The 17,080-nt window shown below is 38.5% G+C and overlaps 2 protein-coding genes and 1 non-coding gene across 4 annotated transcripts; 2 read left to right on the forward strand and 1 right to left on the reverse strand.

The window, feature by feature from the left end:
- The first annotated feature begins 5,784 nt into the window (after positions 1 to 5,784).
- Positions 5,785 to 8,943, forward strand: LOC148088771 (uncharacterized). 2 transcript variants are annotated; one of them, XM_087799847.1, is made up of 9 exons: positions 5,785 to 6,009; positions 6,141 to 6,404; positions 7,238 to 7,489; positions 7,591 to 7,701; positions 7,766 to 7,819; positions 8,138 to 8,173; positions 8,241 to 8,282; positions 8,348 to 8,380; positions 8,523 to 8,943. In XM_087799847.1, the coding sequence occupies exons 1-9, from the start codon at positions 5,937 to 5,939 to the stop codon at positions 8,639 to 8,641; spliced, it is 984 nt and encodes a 327-aa protein (XP_087655973.1). In that variant the 5' UTR covers positions 5,785 to 5,936; the 3' UTR covers positions 8,642 to 8,943. The 2 variants fall into 2 exon arrangements, with proteins under 2 accessions (XP_087655973.1, XP_087655982.1); XM_087799856.1 differs by having other exon boundaries at positions 8,245 to 8,282.
- Positions 8,944 to 9,110: 167 nt separating this feature from the next.
- Positions 9,111 to 15,320, reverse strand: fam114a1 (family with sequence similarity 114 member A1). The gene is made up of 11 exons (XM_087799799.1): positions 15,197 to 15,320; positions 13,715 to 14,017; positions 13,524 to 13,608; positions 13,274 to 13,443; positions 11,828 to 12,260; positions 11,649 to 11,734; positions 11,370 to 11,537; positions 11,166 to 11,305; positions 11,018 to 11,090; positions 9,887 to 9,940; positions 9,111 to 9,571 (listed from the first exon to the last, which is right to left on the reverse strand). Exons 2-11 carry the CDS (start codon positions 14,009 to 14,011, stop codon positions 9,446 to 9,448), a joined length of 1,632 nt encoding a protein of 543 aa, XP_087655925.1. The 5' UTR covers positions 14,012 to 14,017; positions 15,197 to 15,320; the 3' UTR covers positions 9,111 to 9,445.
- A 153-nt stretch (positions 15,321 to 15,473) lies between these two features.
- Positions 15,474 to 15,545, forward strand: trnap-agg (transfer RNA proline (anticodon AGG)). Its single transcript has one exon. It is a non-coding gene; the product is annotated as a tRNA-Pro (tRNA).
- The last annotated feature ends 1,535 nt before the right edge of the window (positions 15,546 to 17,080 follow it).

Below are 17,080 nucleotides of genomic sequence, written 5' to 3' on the forward strand. Positions count from 1 at the left end.
ACAATCACAGGCATGCATATACATATGCAAACACACACAGACACATCTACACACATGCACACAGACACACACCCAAACACATGAGTACACAAACACACACATGCACTCAGACAAACACAGACATGCCAAAAAGTATTCAAACACAAATGCACATAAGCAAACAGAAAAAAACAACACTTTCACACGAAAACACACACATACAAACACATAATCAAAATATCTGTAGAAAATGTAGAATCTAATAGAAAAAGTACGAGGTCAGCAGCCCAGCATGAAAATAATCAGCTGCACCTCAAATATTGCCTAAAGAAATTTAAAATATTATCGACAAATATCAGCAATTTCCAGAGACACACACATCAGGCGTATATGAAACGAAACATGCGGGAGTAAAACCTTTCTTCTGCCAAACATCAATTTAATTATAGTAACTCAAAATTCAACTCTAAAACACTTGATCAAGAAAGACATCATACCAACAACCAGACCACACATTTAAACATGATTTAAATAACTTGTACTTTCCCCTGCATTTTTTAATCTATAACTAGCAAGAGCAGAGCATTTCTACACCAGGCAGATTGAGCTCAGAAAGTCACCATAAAAACCATCAAAGATAAAGCACATCCTATGACCGAATGATTGATTGGTCTGTTCTTCCCGGCGGTTCTCAGGATCTGATGGGAAGAAGAAGTTATCTCAGAGTGAGTTGTTGTCTATAAAGTTTTTGTGTTAAATACATTTTGTTTATATAGATTATCATTAACACATAAATAAATATATATATATATATATATATATATATATATATAAATGTATACATAGACCAAAGAAAGCTGAAGTGCAGTTGGATTGGTCAGAATTATCAGTCTTCATTTCACGGCAAGTCCAGGGGAGTGACTATTCTGTTGCACAAATCGGTCCCCTTTGAATGCACAAGAACAATAACGGATCCAAACGGGCGTTATCTTATTGTGGTTGGGAAACTTTGCCACACTCCAGTCATTGTGTATGGTCCAAACTGGGATGACGAGGGCTTCTTTAAATCCTTATTCTCTAATTTACCAGACATATCCTCGCACCTCCCTATATTTGGAGGAGACTTTAATTGCTGACTAGACTCAAAACTCGATCGCTCTTCTAGTCGAAGTTGTTTACGCTCACGGTCGGCCAAAATTATCCAAATGTTTAAGGAGCAATTTTCAGTATTTGACCCTTGACGATATCAAAATCCCACTGCTGAAGCCTATTCATTCTTCTCAAATGTCCACCACACTTTCACACGTATAGATTATTTTCTTGTTGACAACAGATTTCTGCCTGAGATAAAATCCACCGCATACGAAACAATTGTTATATCAGATCATGCTCCGGCCACTATGACAATACATTTTTTAGATATGAATAACAGCCGCACTCCATGGCGCTTTAACAACCGTCTGTTGTCAAATGAAGACTTTGTTAACTCTATATCAAAACAAATAGATTTCACTTCACTGCTATGGGAAACTCTCAAGGCCTATATTAGAGGTGAAATAATCTCATACACTAACTACGAGAGAAGATTAAAAGACACTAAAATTAAAGAATTAATAAAACGCATCTGTCAGCTGGACTCGATCTACGCATCCTCCCCATCTCCTGACCTCTATAAGGAGCGCCTTTCCCTAAAAACTGAATTTGAACTATTATCCACAGACCAAGCGACTGAGATGTTATTAAAATCTAGATTCAACTATTACAAACATGGTGATAAGGCCAGTAAATTATTAGCATATCAGTTAAGAGATTTCAGCCTCACGACAAATAACTCAGATTCAAACGTCTTCTGGAATAGCAACTGATCATAAAAAGATAAACAATGAGTTCAGAGACTTCTACACAAATCTGTACAAGTCAGAGAATAAGGCAGATATTTCAGATTTTGAAAGTTTTTTTCAGATCACTTGATATTCCTTTTGTACCCCCAGAATTAGTTAAAAACATGGACTCAAGCATCACTAAAGAAGAGCTTTCCACTGCAGCCAGTTCCATGCAATGCGGAAAATGCCCAGGTCCGGATGGTTACCCATTAGGATTTTATAAGAAAATTTTACACAAATTAGCTCCAACCTTGGTCGACATGTTTAACGAATCATACGAGTCACTTAAACTACCCCAAACTCTTACACAGGCCTCTATTTACCTCATTCTGAAAAAGAACAAAGACTCTCTGTCATGTGCTTCTTACCGCCCCATCAGCCTCTTGAATGTAAGTAAGTAAGTAAGAAATTTTTATTTGTATAAAGCTTTTCCAGACCAGGGTCACAAAGCGCAATCAACAATATTCAATAAAGTATATATTTTAAAGATCAAGATAAAACTGATAACATAACAGGAGTTCCAGAAAATCAAGGAAAAGCCTGAACAAATAGAAACGTCTTAAGATGTTTCTTAAAGGAGTCAATAGACTCCATCATGCGCAAAGAGTGAGGAAGATCGTTCCAAAGCTTAGGAGCAACAGCCTGAAAAGATTTCTCTCCTCTGGTCCTGAACCGTGTGCGAGAAACCATCAGTAGATTCTGATCCACAGACCTCAGAGCCCGAGCTGGGGTGTAAGTCTGGATCAGATCACTGATGTAAGGAGGAGCCTGACCATGAATAGCTCTGAAAGTAAGAACCAAAATTTTAAAGTTGATCCTGAAAGAAACTGGAAGCCAGTGAAGAGTTTTAAGGATCGGAGAGATGTGAGTTCTTCTACTTGAACGGGTTAGAATTCTTGCTGCAGAGTTCTGTATCAACTGCAGGTGAGACAGCTCCTTCTTGTTAAGACATGAAAACAAACTGTTACAATAGTCCAGACGAGAAGCAACAAACGCATGGATTACAAGCTCCAGATCATGTTCCGACAACATGTTGACTTTAAACTATTATCCAAACTTCTAGCTTTACGTCTCGAATCGTCACTCCCGGTAATTATTTCTCCTGATCAAACAGGCTTCATTAAAAACAGACCATCTTTTTTTAACTTGAGAAGGTTAGTCAACATAATCTATATCTCATCCAGTCAGATAACTGCTGAAGCTGTAATATCTCTTGACGCAGAAAAAAACTTTGACCAGGTAGAGTGGCTATAGCTTTTTTACACTCTTGACAGATTTGGATACAGCAAGAGATTTATCAACTGCATTAGATTGTTATACTCCTCACCTCAAGCCTCTCTGCGTACAAACAACAGTAATTCAGAACACTTTTCGCTCTACAGATACACCAGACAAGGATGCCCTTTGAGTCCACCGCTGTTTGCTATTGCAGTCAAACCTCTGGCTGCAGCCCAAATTCTCATATCTCTTTCAATCCATACCAGTATTTCTCCCACAAGCTTTTTTTCAAAAAATAGATACATCAATTTTGGAATTTATTTGGAATAAAAAGAACCCAAGGATACGTAAAGAACTTCTGCAAAGGTCAAAGTCACATGGAGGGTTGGCTTTACCCAATCTAAAACACTATTATTGGGCCACAAACATCTGTATTGTTGAGTACTGGATCAACTTTGAGGGGTCTCACAATCCCTGTCTTGGATAGCTATGGAAGCTGCATCTTCCAAACCAGTTTCATTGTCTGCCCTGAAACATTCTTCTGTTAACTGTCCCACTTATGCTCCTGTTAAGAATATTATAATCAAAAACACCTTAAAGATTTGGACTCAGTTTAAACGTCATTTCAATCTACAGTCAATCCCATCACTGCTCCCATCATTAGAAACCACATATTTGCCCCCTCATTAGTAGACGATGCATTCTTGACCTGGTCAAGATGTGGGATCAACACTTTTAAAGATCTGTTCAAGGACAACACATTTGCGACCTTTGAAGAATTATCAGAATCACACTCTTCCTAAACAACACTTCTTCAGATATTTACAAATCCATACTTTTGTCCAAAAAACATTTGATCAATTTCCAAATTTGCCTGAAAAAACTCTGTTGGATATATTTCTTTCACAAACTGAACTGATGAAGAGCTTAATAACACATAACTATAATATAATCCAAAATCTCACGTCAACATCACTGGATGGGATCAAGGCTCTCTGGGAGGAGGAGATTGAGATCATTTCTGAGGTCCAGTGGGACAGAGTTCTGAAGCGTTTTCATACTTCAAGTATTTGTGCCAGACATGGACTGATCCAATGCAAGATTGTTCACCACACACACTGGACTAAACTGAAACTCTCTAAAATATACGACCACGTTGATGCAGTTTGTGAGAGGTGCCATAATGGAACAGCTAACCATCTACACATGTTTTGGTCATGTCCCTCTCTGACCATCTTTTGGGAGAACATCTTTAAGACACTGTCACTGAGACCAATATCGAACCTAATACTTTAACTGCTTTATTTGGTATTTCTGATCTACCTCTAACCAAACTCCAAAAAGATGTAGTAGCCTTTTCAACATTACTGGCCCTGACGTCTCATCTTGACGAGATGGAAATCACCAGCACCTCCATCACACACACCGTGGCTGAAAGAAGTGCTCAGCAACTTAAAATTAGAAAAAATACATCACACTTTAAGAGAGTCCAGCACCAAGTTCAAAAGGATGTGGGGACCTTTTCTAGCATATGCAAGGACAATGCACTTGACTGTCACCTCATGAAGATCTTTTCTTTTATTTCTTGTTTATCTTAAATGCTTTTTTAGATTGACAATGTCATTATCTACAGGATGTGGGGGGTGTGTGTGTGTATGTGCGGACCAGGCATTGTTTGTATTGTTTGTGTTTTTCTTTTTTTTCTTCTTTTTTTTGTTGTTTTGTTTTTTATTTTGGGTCTTTTGTTTTAGTTCTTTTTTTTAAATCTTTTCTGTTAATTATACAAGAAGTGACTGGGAGGAGGATGCGGAGCAAGCTGGCCTCCATGAGGAGGAACTTGTCTCACCCTCTCCAGCACACACTGAGGGCATTGAGGAGCTCCATCAGTGATAGGATGCTCCATCCCCGGTGTGTGAGGGAGAGGTACCGCAGGTCCTTCCTCCCTGCTGCCATCAGACTCCACAATAAGAACACACCAAGATAATTATTTAACTGCACCTTTCTTGTTATTTTTGTAAATATGATTGTGTATATAATATAGTGCACATTTATTTTCTATTCTATTTAGATTTTTTTCTTTTCTTTTATATATTTTATTTCTGGGTGTTTTATTTTTTTTGGTATATTGCTCTTGCTGTTGTTAAAATGAATTTCCCCTCGCGGGACAATAAAGGATTCTGATTCTGATTCTGATTTATCATTACATATTTTCACTTTTTTTTAATGAATATAATGTATATGTTTGAGTGTGTGTGGATATATATATACCTTTATTTTTAAAGCTGCAAAAATGTTATTTTCCCTTCTTCTGATGGACATTTTCTTCTTTCATCTTTTTTATTTTCTCTGTGTATCATACCATTTACAATGTTGAGCTGTACTGGTTGTTTTATGTAAAAAATCAATAAAAAAAAAAAAAAAATCAATAAACAAATATCTTAAAAAAAAAAAGACGAGGGTTAGAAAATCCTACTGCGATATAAGTTCTACAGGTTCTACAAGTAAACCTACCTAACAATAAATAGCTTGACGTGACATTAACGTGGATTCTTTCAAAGAACCTACAACCGAGCCATGAGTAAAAACAAGCCAAACAAAAACGTTTTACTCACTTTCGTCTTTTGTCTCACTCTTGTCTTTCTCAGAACATGACAGGAAGTGAACAAGGAAGTGTGAAGCTCGCTGAACATGTGGGGCTCTTTCATTTTTAAGCTGCCCTTCCTATCAAGAGCCATTTGAAAAGTTTTCTTGAAGTAGAAGGTCTTGAAAAGAATCACAATTCCATGAAGAAGACAGTCGGGGTTGTTCGTCATGTGGAGGTAGTGTGTATTAGAAGAGGAACCATATGGCCTGAACATGAGCAGAGTAGCTTCGACCAAACTCTTTGCTTTCCTCGTCTTCCTCCCAGAGTTCTTCACTACAGTCCCGGGTGAGTCCTACGAACATTGTCTATACAGATGTTTAAATATTACCATTTCCAGTTCATCACCAGAAGCCAATTGTATCCTTGATTATACGTTTTTTATTCTCACTAAAAAGTTCCATATTTTTCCCCATTAGTGGAGAAGGTGAAGCTGACTTGTCTACCAGATGAACTCTGTGAGCGAGAGGGTGGAGAGATGAAGGATGAAGACATGGAGAGGCACAGATGGAAGAAGGTGTGTGACTTCAACCAGACTTCAGGAGGAGAAAACTGGCTCCAGGCCTGCGTCCAACAAGTCGGTCACACGGAGTCAGACTCTGGAAAAAACACAGATATGAGGAGGTTTGTGTGCAACACTGACGGCATCACAGATGAGTTACAGCGCAGCAGCTCAGCGTCAGGTAGGAGTTAATGCTTCTGAATTCACTGGTAGAATTTAACCCATGTGTTTGTCACAGTCTTGCACAGCAGATCCAGGAAATATGTAAAATAATTAAGCGGTTAATTAAAAATATATATATAGGTACATGTGTAGATAATGTCCCAATGAAGCAAGTGTTGTCGTTTATTGTTTGTTAGTTTCAATCTCTTTTGTTCTTTACATAAGTTTCAGTCAATTTGTAGGATTTTAAGCGATCGTACACTTTGTGTCCAAGACATTTTTCATTTATATACATAATTATTGTACAATAATAGAAATAATATAATCAAATCATCAAACTTTACACAATTTTTATTTCGTCTACATTTTCCAAAAACAATCTCACATATTTTTTTCTAACTAAATTATTAATTACAATTTAACATTATCTCTCTAATTTATGTATTGATTTATATATCATTATTTTTACAACAGAGTATTTATGTCATACTTAAGTTCAGTTAATTTATTTAGTATTCATGTTGACTTATGTATTTCCTTTTATCATTTACATGTGTAAAGTGGTCATTATGTTTATCATATCATATGATTTGGTCATACCACCATGTGATTATTGTGTATGTCATGTGGTTGATTTCAATGAATCCACATGATTACAACAAAGAAGTTGTTATAAAACAGCCTCTGGTTTGCAGGTCGAGAATCTGCAGCTAAAGTTCGGTTTTGTTTTCTACTCACCTCTTGCTTGCCAGCTAATGCCAAAGCTGTTCAAATGTTTAATAATATAATGATAATTTCAAGGATGTAATAATGTACACTATTGTTCCGTCTTCTTTCATGTGTTTCTTTCAGAGTATCTTGAAGTGAGCGTGGACGTACAACTGAGGGACGGACACTTGAATCTCACCTTGTATGGCGGCAACAACCAGAGTTCTCTCCGTCTACACTTCCCTGACAAAGAGGAGGAGGATGATGAAGATCTCCTGGAGGCATTTTACTGCTGTGTGCTCTCTGGGGAAGCCCCTCATAAGCCCTGTCTGTTCTGGATCTCCAACAACACTCTCTTCCGTGCTTCAGGAAAGCAGGAGACACGGGAAGAAGAAGGTTGGTTTGAAGACCAGAGAGCAGATTTCCCTGGAAGTTGATCATCGGTGTATTTTGATTGTTTTCTCTCTACCATGTGTTTTCTGTTGACATCTGTCCAGATGACTGGCACTGTGTGTTCAGAGCTCTGTGGCTGGTTCTGTTGTGTGTGCTTGTGTTGGCCATAGTTTCTCACGTCCTCGGTCAAATCTACAAGACGGAGCAAAGAGGCCGTAAGTCAGAAATCACTCTTCGTGGCCTTTAAATGCAACTACCACATTTCTTTGTTCACCTTAGAAAAGCTAAAGGAGCTTCCTGGTGCCCACACCTTGGCTGCCATGCTGCTGAAAGGTATTTGTACCTTTATAACCCAATAAAACCTTATGTCCCTTTTCCCACTCGATCACATTTAATGTTTTCTTTTTCTCACATTTTCATGTCTCAAAAACATATGGCCTTAAATTAAATATAGTGATAAAGTCAGAGAACTGGTGTTGCATGTAGGCTTTGTCCCACAAGTTCCTTGGTAAAAATAAAACTCTTTCATTGTCTTTTTTAAACTTTTCAGTGAGTCTAGCAGTGTCATCCCTGCCAGAACCCTCAGCAGAATATCTTTGTGTGAGTTCTTTCTTCATCATCTTCATGTTTGTCTTTTTTTTTTTTTTACAGAAAAAGAAAACTGTACATCCATCCAGGCTCCAAACGGTAGTCAATCTTTTGCTGTTCTAACAACTAAAAAGTCGGTTTCATTCATGAAAATGGTGTTTTGAAGGAAGCGTTCCTCACACATGGGGCTCTCACGGGCCTGGATCAGGTCAGTCTCTTGTATTGCAGTTTAAAAGAAAATGCCGTTCAACTCACATTGCGGTATTCTGGCAGGTCTGTCACCCATTCAAGAAGTTGATACTAAAGGTAAGAGGATTAACTATGACTAACTTTTCTTCTTCATACGATGGTCATGTTGGATCAAACACATGATCCAACATGACCATTAAAAGTGTGGACTAATAAATGATAATTGATGGATTTATGTGCTTGTGTGCCGTGTTGTTAGATGAAATAGAAACTCTGCTGAACGGAGGCAACTTCACTGAAGGCTCCGCAGCGAATCTTCATCACCGCAGTCACTCCTCCTCCTCTACCTCCGGCGACACAGAAGAGCAGATCTGCTGATGTGAGGAGACGCACAACCTGACCGGCCATGAAGGTGTCCGACGTAAACCACATGCCTTCGAGACTTTCAACTGACTTTAGGGAAGATGTGTGACAGAGCGCTGCCAGTTATTTAGTATGCAGGGAGAAGGCACAGCTTTTTTTTTGTCGTCATTTATCTTGATAAAAAAGGAGACGCTGTCATCCAGAGGGTTTCAATCCAAAAGGTTGAAAGACTATATTAGAAAATTCTTCATTCAAATGCTAAATATGAATAGATCTATGAGCCACATCTGCAAATAAAAATTACATAGAGCCTGTCCACCACCATGGTCTCAGACTTGGACAAGACGATCCTGACTGAATTTCAGATTTGATTTTGATTTTTTTTTATTTTTAAAATTTAATAATGATTTTTAAAAAGTAACCAGTTTTTAACTTTTGGTCTTAAAACTGAAACCTCCACCAAGACAAGTTTCTTTATTCATGCTAAATTACAATAATTATATTTATTTTTCTGTCACAATTAAAGCGCCCTTCATGTGTTTGACATCAAAACAATGTGACTACAAATAAAAGTTTGTTACACAACAGCAGTAAATAGGAGGTGCAAAAAAACAGCCGGTTACATTTGAATCATTCAACCTGTTGGTTGGTTTTGTCCAGATTGACTCACGTTAATAAAGTCGATTTGCTTCACAGTCATTAAACTGTGCGTGAATAATATTACATCATAAAACTTTGGAGAGGACGTCACTCTGAGCGACACATATATACAGATATACAGTTAATTAAAGACAAGCAGGTCGTGAGTGTTTGTGTGTGTTATTGCTGCGCTTCTGGAGGCGTCTCCGTGCAGCTTCTGTTCTGTTCGCTCCGCAGGTGTGAGATCTGAAGCACCGGCAACAGCAGCTGAAATGCGTTCTGGATGTAGGTGTCGCTGTTGGAGCCCTGGGGAGAGGAAGCAACATCATCATCGTCAGTGTAAATTGTGTCTCACACTGATCATGAGGAGAGTTCAGACATCTGCCTACAGGACAGGTGATCCACGGTGATCAACATCCATTGTTAGAGGATTGAAGAAGAATATGAATGTAGCTTTTTCAAGTCTTTGGGTTCAATGGTGACTATATCAGAGGAACAGCTCGTGTAAAGGCAGAGTTGACAATATTGATAAGAGGTTAATAAAGAAGACAAAGGCAAGGATGAGGTTTAAGAGGACACGAAGAGGGGAGGTGAGATTATTGAGGGATGAACATCTCTCACCTCCAGAAGAACAATGTCCACCATTGGATTCAGTTCCTCTGCTTTGCACTGACTCTGGATGAGACCGCAAACCACAAGTTAACACCAACATGATATTTCATTTGCAATCGGAAAACAAACTGAAATATCTCAGTTAAAAATGCTTTTCACCAGATGTTCTGCTTTACCTTGAAGTGATTCTGCGTCGAACATGACATTTCTAATGCTAAAAAAGTATCACATTATATATTCCATACATATAAAAAATGCTTCTTATTTACAGGCAACTTTATTAAACTCAAGGTCATCATACAAAACACATATAAAATGTAAAAATAATAATCACAGTATAGGTCAGGTCACATGTCTGTATTCATTAATCAGAGTAAAACTATAAAACTGATTTCTGACAGCAAGAAAAAGTATTTAATTATTTTAACTAGATAGTTTTCTTGTTTTTGGCCTATCACAACTGTCCAAGTAGAAAATGTGGCCCCTTGGGAGATGACCCTGGGATAGGCGAAGATTTGAGGGCAGAGGTTTGATGTCTTATTGTCTTTTTAATTTGAAAACAAGTACAAACTCTGAAGCAACACGTGTGTAAAACAAACTTAAGTGATAAGAAGAGATTATTTGAACGATTTTCTTTTTTTTGTTTCCCTGATAAAAGGATAATAATTCAGTTGTTGAAGCTACTTCTGACAGTTTTTAACAAACACAAAACAAAATAGAGATAAATGTCAAAATAAATGTACGAGGAGATGAAATATGTTTTTTAAAGTGAGGAAAAATTGCAAATGCTACATTAAAAAATAGTTATGCATGGTTAGAACAGTACAAATAAATGTCAGTAACAAACAAAAACTTTTGTTTATATGGCTTTAAATACTCATGTATTCACTGTCAAAACCATAGAGACAATGGAGAGCCTAACTTATAAATTAAGATTAAAAGAACATTGTTCAGAGAAAGACTGGAGGAATGGTATAATAGTATATTGTAGTTACAAATGTATATATAATTCTGAAAGGATTGTTTTTGAAGCTACGATTGGTGTTCTACAAATTGTTATTTGAATATCATATTTTGATATAATATGCGACAAAAAGAACGTAATACAAAACATGTTCTATGAAACAATGTATTACTTACCCCGACAAGAACGAGTGTCTCGGAGAACTTCTTGGTTAAGCAATCCACCTCTTTACACATGGCTCGCATCAACCTGCGGATAGATATTTGAAATAGTGATTCTGCATTTTTGAAAGAGACATGCTCCAGGATTAGGATTCAAACCCACTTGGACAGGATGTTGGCCTGGTCTCTGGCTGCCTTCTCCTGCTCCTGTCCGTGGAGGATCAGTTCTGCCACCTTGTGGAGCTGCTCTATACTGCGCGCCGTCACTTCTGCCAGGCTGCCCACTGAAGACAGGTAGACCACCTGGTGTGACGCAGAGAAAACACGTCAGAATAAAACTCTATCAATGAATTTCAATACATGTTACCTCTACAGAATTTGGGCTGATCTCTTTCACTTCCTCTTTTGATTCCTCCTCCGTCTTCTCTCCAGCTTCGTCCCTCTCTGTCTTACTCTCCCCATCTGATGTGTCCGGTGTCTCCAGAGAGACCGGCTCCTCCACCTTACTCACCCAGTCATGAGCTCTCGCCCGAGCCTGCAGACACACACACAACCACGAGCAAGTGTCATTTTTGTGGCATTACTGAATGTTTCCGTACACGTCATTTTCAGCTCAATGGCAACATTTATTCGTGGTTGGCCTGACCTTGTTGAGTTTGTCTGGCGTCGCAGCGACATGAAGCTCGAACAGCAGCTCGGTGAGAACGCTCACAAACTCCTCTGCTCTCGGTTCTGAGAGAAACACACAAGCGTCAAACTTCACTATATAATGGCCTTGAATCATCACTTCTACCAGGATTCATTATAATCATCAACTTTGATCACCGTCATCTTTGCTCTCTGCTTCTTCTTCTTCTTCTTCTTCTTTCTCTTCCTCCACCGGTGTGATGAAAATCTCTTTGATGAGAATCAGCTCGGTCTTCACCTCCTCCTGCTCCTCCTCCGTCAGGGAGGAGAGGAAGGCTTGCACTTTCACTTCACTCTCGTTGGACAGGATCTCCAGCGCCTCCAGGTGGGACAGACCCTGGTAGTCGTCGAAGAGGATCCCGTAGTGGGCCGTGGGCGCGTTGATCTGCTGACCGCCCAGGCGAGCTCGCTCCTTCTCTTTGGCCTCCTTCAACAACTGACTCAGAGACACCGTCTTCTGCATCAGGATCTTGGTCTTCTTGAACCCAGGGTCGCTCTCAGCCAGGACCGTCATCGTCTTCTTTCCGATGAACTCCAGAGCATCAAGGCCGCCGCTGATCATGGTTTTGCCCTGACAGACAGAGAAGTGAAAAATGACTTTTGCAAGACACTGTGGTGAACGCTATTCTGCTTTATTATGGGATGCATTACAATAAACCTTTATTTCCTCCTGCACCATGATCCATCTTGTGCACGGCAATGTTTAAGACCAAGATCCTCTGTGTTTGATGGATCTACTGACTCCTTTAAGAAACATCTTAAGGCATTTTTATTTGTTCAGGCTTTTCCTTGATTTTCTGGAACTCCTGTTGTGTTATGAGTTTTTATCTTGCCCTTTAAAGTATATACTTTATTGAATATTGTTTTGATTGTTTAAGCGCTTTGTGACCCTGGTCTGGAAAAGCGCTATACAGATAAAAATTACTTACTTACTTACAGCCAACTTTTATATGATTGTATCAACACATTTTTATCAAATAATTTGAGTATATAGTATTTATTCATGTATAAGCAAGTTTGAATAAACAGTTAGACCTAATTTTTATTGACGAATATGACAGTATTTTATTGAAATAAGCATGTTTTGGTTTAAGTTATTTACCTAGTTCAAACATTTATTAAGTGTCTGTTTTGATTTCTTTTTTTTTTTTAATATTGTTTCTGTCGTTTTCCAGACGAAGATAGAGGGGCATATAGCGGTTTCAGTTACTGGATCCCTTTTTCTACTTCACCACCAAAATAAAATAAAAAATCTATTTTATTTGAGTGTCTCTTAAATAGATCTTGGACCTTTATTGTACTCATGAGTATTTTAGTGTTTGAACAAAACAGGTAGGATTTATTCTGATAATAGAATATCAAAATAATATTTATATATTTAATATATTTTAATAATTATTTTTCAATAATTTTATTATATTTTTTTTTTACAAAAAATATTTTAAAAAAAAATCTGAATTTAGTGTACTGTGTTGAGAACTATGGTCGTGTGTTAAGAAGATTCTAAACCCTGTGATAAAGCTCTTCAGGACAATAATAATGTTTTTGATATCAGATTCATTTTTGCTTTACATGTTGACTCACCGTGTTCTGCACTGCGTTAGAGATGGTAGAGAAGACACCTCTGTTTGCAGCAGCAGAGGAGACGTCCTCCATTTCTTCTCCTAGATCTGGCTTCTGTGACCTCTCCTCCTCTTCAGTGGCCTCCTCTCCCACTGAGGTCCGGTGAAGTCGCAGAGCTTCTCCTGCCTTCACTTTCACCGAGGACAGTTCACACCAGCATGAATTAATTTTGTAATAGGATGAGGATGAAATCAAAATGATTTATTCATACCAACTGTGGAGGTGGCGCTGCTGAGAAGAGACTTGCCCCACGAACCCCAACCAGTCCAGCTCTTGTCCGTCTCGTGAGCTGAGCCCTGAAGACATTTGATCAAAACCCAACAGAGAAGAGATTAAAGTTTTATTCATCGCCACAGTAAGACTGAAGTGAAGAAGGATCCGAGGAATACGATGAAAACAAACCTCTTCACTGTCTGCAGCTTCCATGTCTTCCTCCAGACTCACGGGTTGATCACACTCCAGCGTTTGACTCTCAGGCTGTGATGTGTGAGCTTCAGTGGTTTCCTCTGATGCCATCTTCTGTCCAGAGAGAGCAAACTCATCCGCCTCCAGGACAACCGTTGGCTGGGGCGCCGCGGACGGCTGCGTGACAATGGCTCGGACTTCCTGGTCTGAGCTGGGTTCAATGGGGGGGGTTGAGTGAGGGGTGTCATTTGATACGGAAGACAAGTCTCCATCTGAATGTGCTGCTTCAGACATGATGATCTGGATTGAAAAAAAAATGCATTTTATTAGTTTTCAGTTCACATTTATCTTTCAGATATATTGGAAAATATCTTGAAAATGTTTCAAATAAATTTTTTCCATCAATTCACACACAAAACAGTTTTAATTTAATTTAATTTAAAATATTTGACTTACATTTTCATTTAAATATCTAAAATAATCTAATAGCTTTACGTGTCTACTAAACAAACAAACTTTAAAGATTTGGGGATTGAGTTGTTTTTTAACACAGTAGAAAGTCCAAACCGTTTGTAGACATGATTACGAAATGCATCAGTTTTGTCTCTTTAAGGTTGCATTACTTTTTTGAACTCCCTGAGTTCACTTATGAATACAGTTTTCTTCATAAAAATGTCGGTACATCATGAGCTACTGCAAATATATTGACAGTCACGTCATTTTGCCATGTCTTGTAAATAAGCATTTGTACTGCAGATGATAATTTATATTTTCTTGCATGACTTGTGTAGCTTTACGTCACAGGAAACGATTTATATTAAATAAAATATTAAATTACTACCCTTAAATCCTTAAAAATATTTTTTTTTCTTCCTGTAAACTGTCCTTGGCTGAATTTAGATAAATAACAAAGTTTATTGGACTTTCCATTAGTCCAAACTATTATCAGCAACAGAGAATTGTCTCCTGCAACTGTAGCTCCTTTGTTTAGTTTAGGATAAGAAGATAAAATATCATTGTGCGACTGACATCAGCAACAGCGCCCATCACTGACCGTTTTTATATTCCCAAGACAAATGTCCCTTTGTGGTTTTTAAATGTAAAACTAGCCGGTTATGGAAATGTTTCAAATATATTCTAGAGATAATCGACATCATTCTTGTTAGTTCCTTAACCAGACATTTTCCGAGCGATCATACCAGTTTTATTATGTGATTTAAAACTTTTATTTCAGCCTTATTGAACAAATATATCAAGAACTCTGCAGGAAAAAATGTTATCCTCTGTGGGATGTTTTTGACATGTAAACAAAGTCACGTCAGTCACGCTGAAAAACATTTTAAAATAACCTAGAAGTTCAGTGACATCTTCGCATCTGCGTTCACGTCCAAACTATTTGATGGAAATTTTTATTCTACTATTCGTGAGAAACAAAATTGCCAAACAATGAAGAGCAAAAGCTGCTCCAGGGAGACTCACCCGTCGGTACCAGCGGATCCTCTTCCGCCGCCACGTCGTCAGGCTGTTGTTCCTACTCGTCACTGGAGCTACTTCCTCCCTCCCGGGAGCTAAGCTAACCGAGCGCTTTGTGAGGAAACATCACCTTCAACAGACACAGTTTGCATGATCGATATTAGTTTGCAAAACAATAGTATCGATTTTCTTCCAAATGTAATTTTACCAGGAAACTACGATCAAAGTCCACCGCTTTACGTGGTTATATTCTTGTACTGTTAAATGCAGCTCGTTGCTCGGCGGCTCGTTGGTCTAGGGGTATGATTCTCGCTTAGGGTGCGAGAGGTCCCGGGTTCAAATCCCGGACGAGCCCACTTTTTTTTTTCACGGAATTTAAAAACAACATTTAGTTCTTTATTATTATTATTTGTGGTTGTTGCCAATTTTGCCTCTCTCTTATATATAAATATAAATACAGCTCTGGAGAAAAATTAAGAGACCCCTGCAAAATTATCAGTTTCTCTGATTTCACTACATGTGTTTGAGTAAAATGAACATTTTTGTTTCATTCTATAAACTACTGACAACATTTCTGCCACATTCCAAATAAAAATATTGTCATTTGTATGCAGAAAATGATAAATGATGAAAATAACAAGTAAGATGCAATGTTTTCGGACTTTCTTGGGTGACTTTATTCCACTCCTGGCGTAAGAATTCAAGTAGCTCTGATGTCTTGTGACCATCTTCCTCTTGATCACATTCCAGAGGTTTTCAATGGGGTTCAGGTCTGGAGATTGGGCCATGACAGGGTTTTGATCTGGTGGTTCATCCACATCTTGATTGACAGCTAGCTGTGTGGCATATGGAGCATTGTCCTGCTGGGAAAAAAACCTATCTTCAGATTTGGGGAACATTGTCAGAGCAGAAGGAAGCAAGTTTTCTTCCAAGACACCTTTGTATGTGATTCATGCGTCCTTCGCAAAGACCAATCTGCCCAATTCCAGGCCTGCTGAAGCCCCCCCAGAGCATCACCGATCCTCCGCCAAATCTCACAGTACGTGCAAGACACTGTAGCTTGTAGGCCTCTCCAGGTCTAACCATCAGACGACCAGGTGTTGGGCAAAGCTGAAAATTGGACTCATCAGAGAAGATGACGTTACTCCAGTCCTCGACGGTCCAGTCCTTATGTTCTCAATCTTCAGCCTCTTCTTTGCTTCTCATTGATGAAGGGATTTTTTTCTAACTTTACACGACTTGAGTCCCTAAGAGCCTGTTTCGAAGCGTTCTTGCTGTGCACTTCACCCCAGCTGCCATCTGCCATTCTTTTTGTAGGTCACTTGATGTCATCCTACAGTTTCTGAGTGACATTAGAATAAGTTGACGGTCATCCCGGTCAGTGGAGAGTCATTTCTGCCCCCTGCCCGGTCTGTAGCTTTGTTGTCCCCAGTGTCTGTTCCTTGACCTTGAACCGTCGTCTTAGCATTTTAAGGATGGAGGCAACCTGACGCTCACTGTACTCCTCAGCCAGTAAAGCCAGAATTGAATCTTTCTTTTACTCACTCAAAACTTTTCTTGTCTTTTGGAGATGCTGATTTCAGAAAAAATGCACTGGTCTCTTAATTTTTCCAGAGCTGTATATACACATATGCTGTATATTTGTACGTATATATATTTTTGTACTTTCATTTTTAATATTTTTATATTCTGTATAGATTGAGCTCTATATTCATTTATACTTAAGTTTGTGTTTTCTGTTTCCTAAAACTGACTCTTCGAACCTGCACAAGATTTCCAATGTGTTGGGACTGTCTGTTTAAGCACAAATGGAAAATAAAACCTTGAACCATGTGATGGCGAGTATGACCAATATAACATGTTAATAACACAGACAGGAAATAAAACATT

Source organism: Callionymus lyra, chromosome 1, assembly GCF_982586985.1.
Source record: "Callionymus lyra chromosome 1, fCalLyr1.hap1.1, whole genome shotgun sequence".
NCBI lineage: Eukaryota > Metazoa > Chordata > Actinopteri > Syngnathiformes > Callionymidae > Callionymus > Callionymus lyra.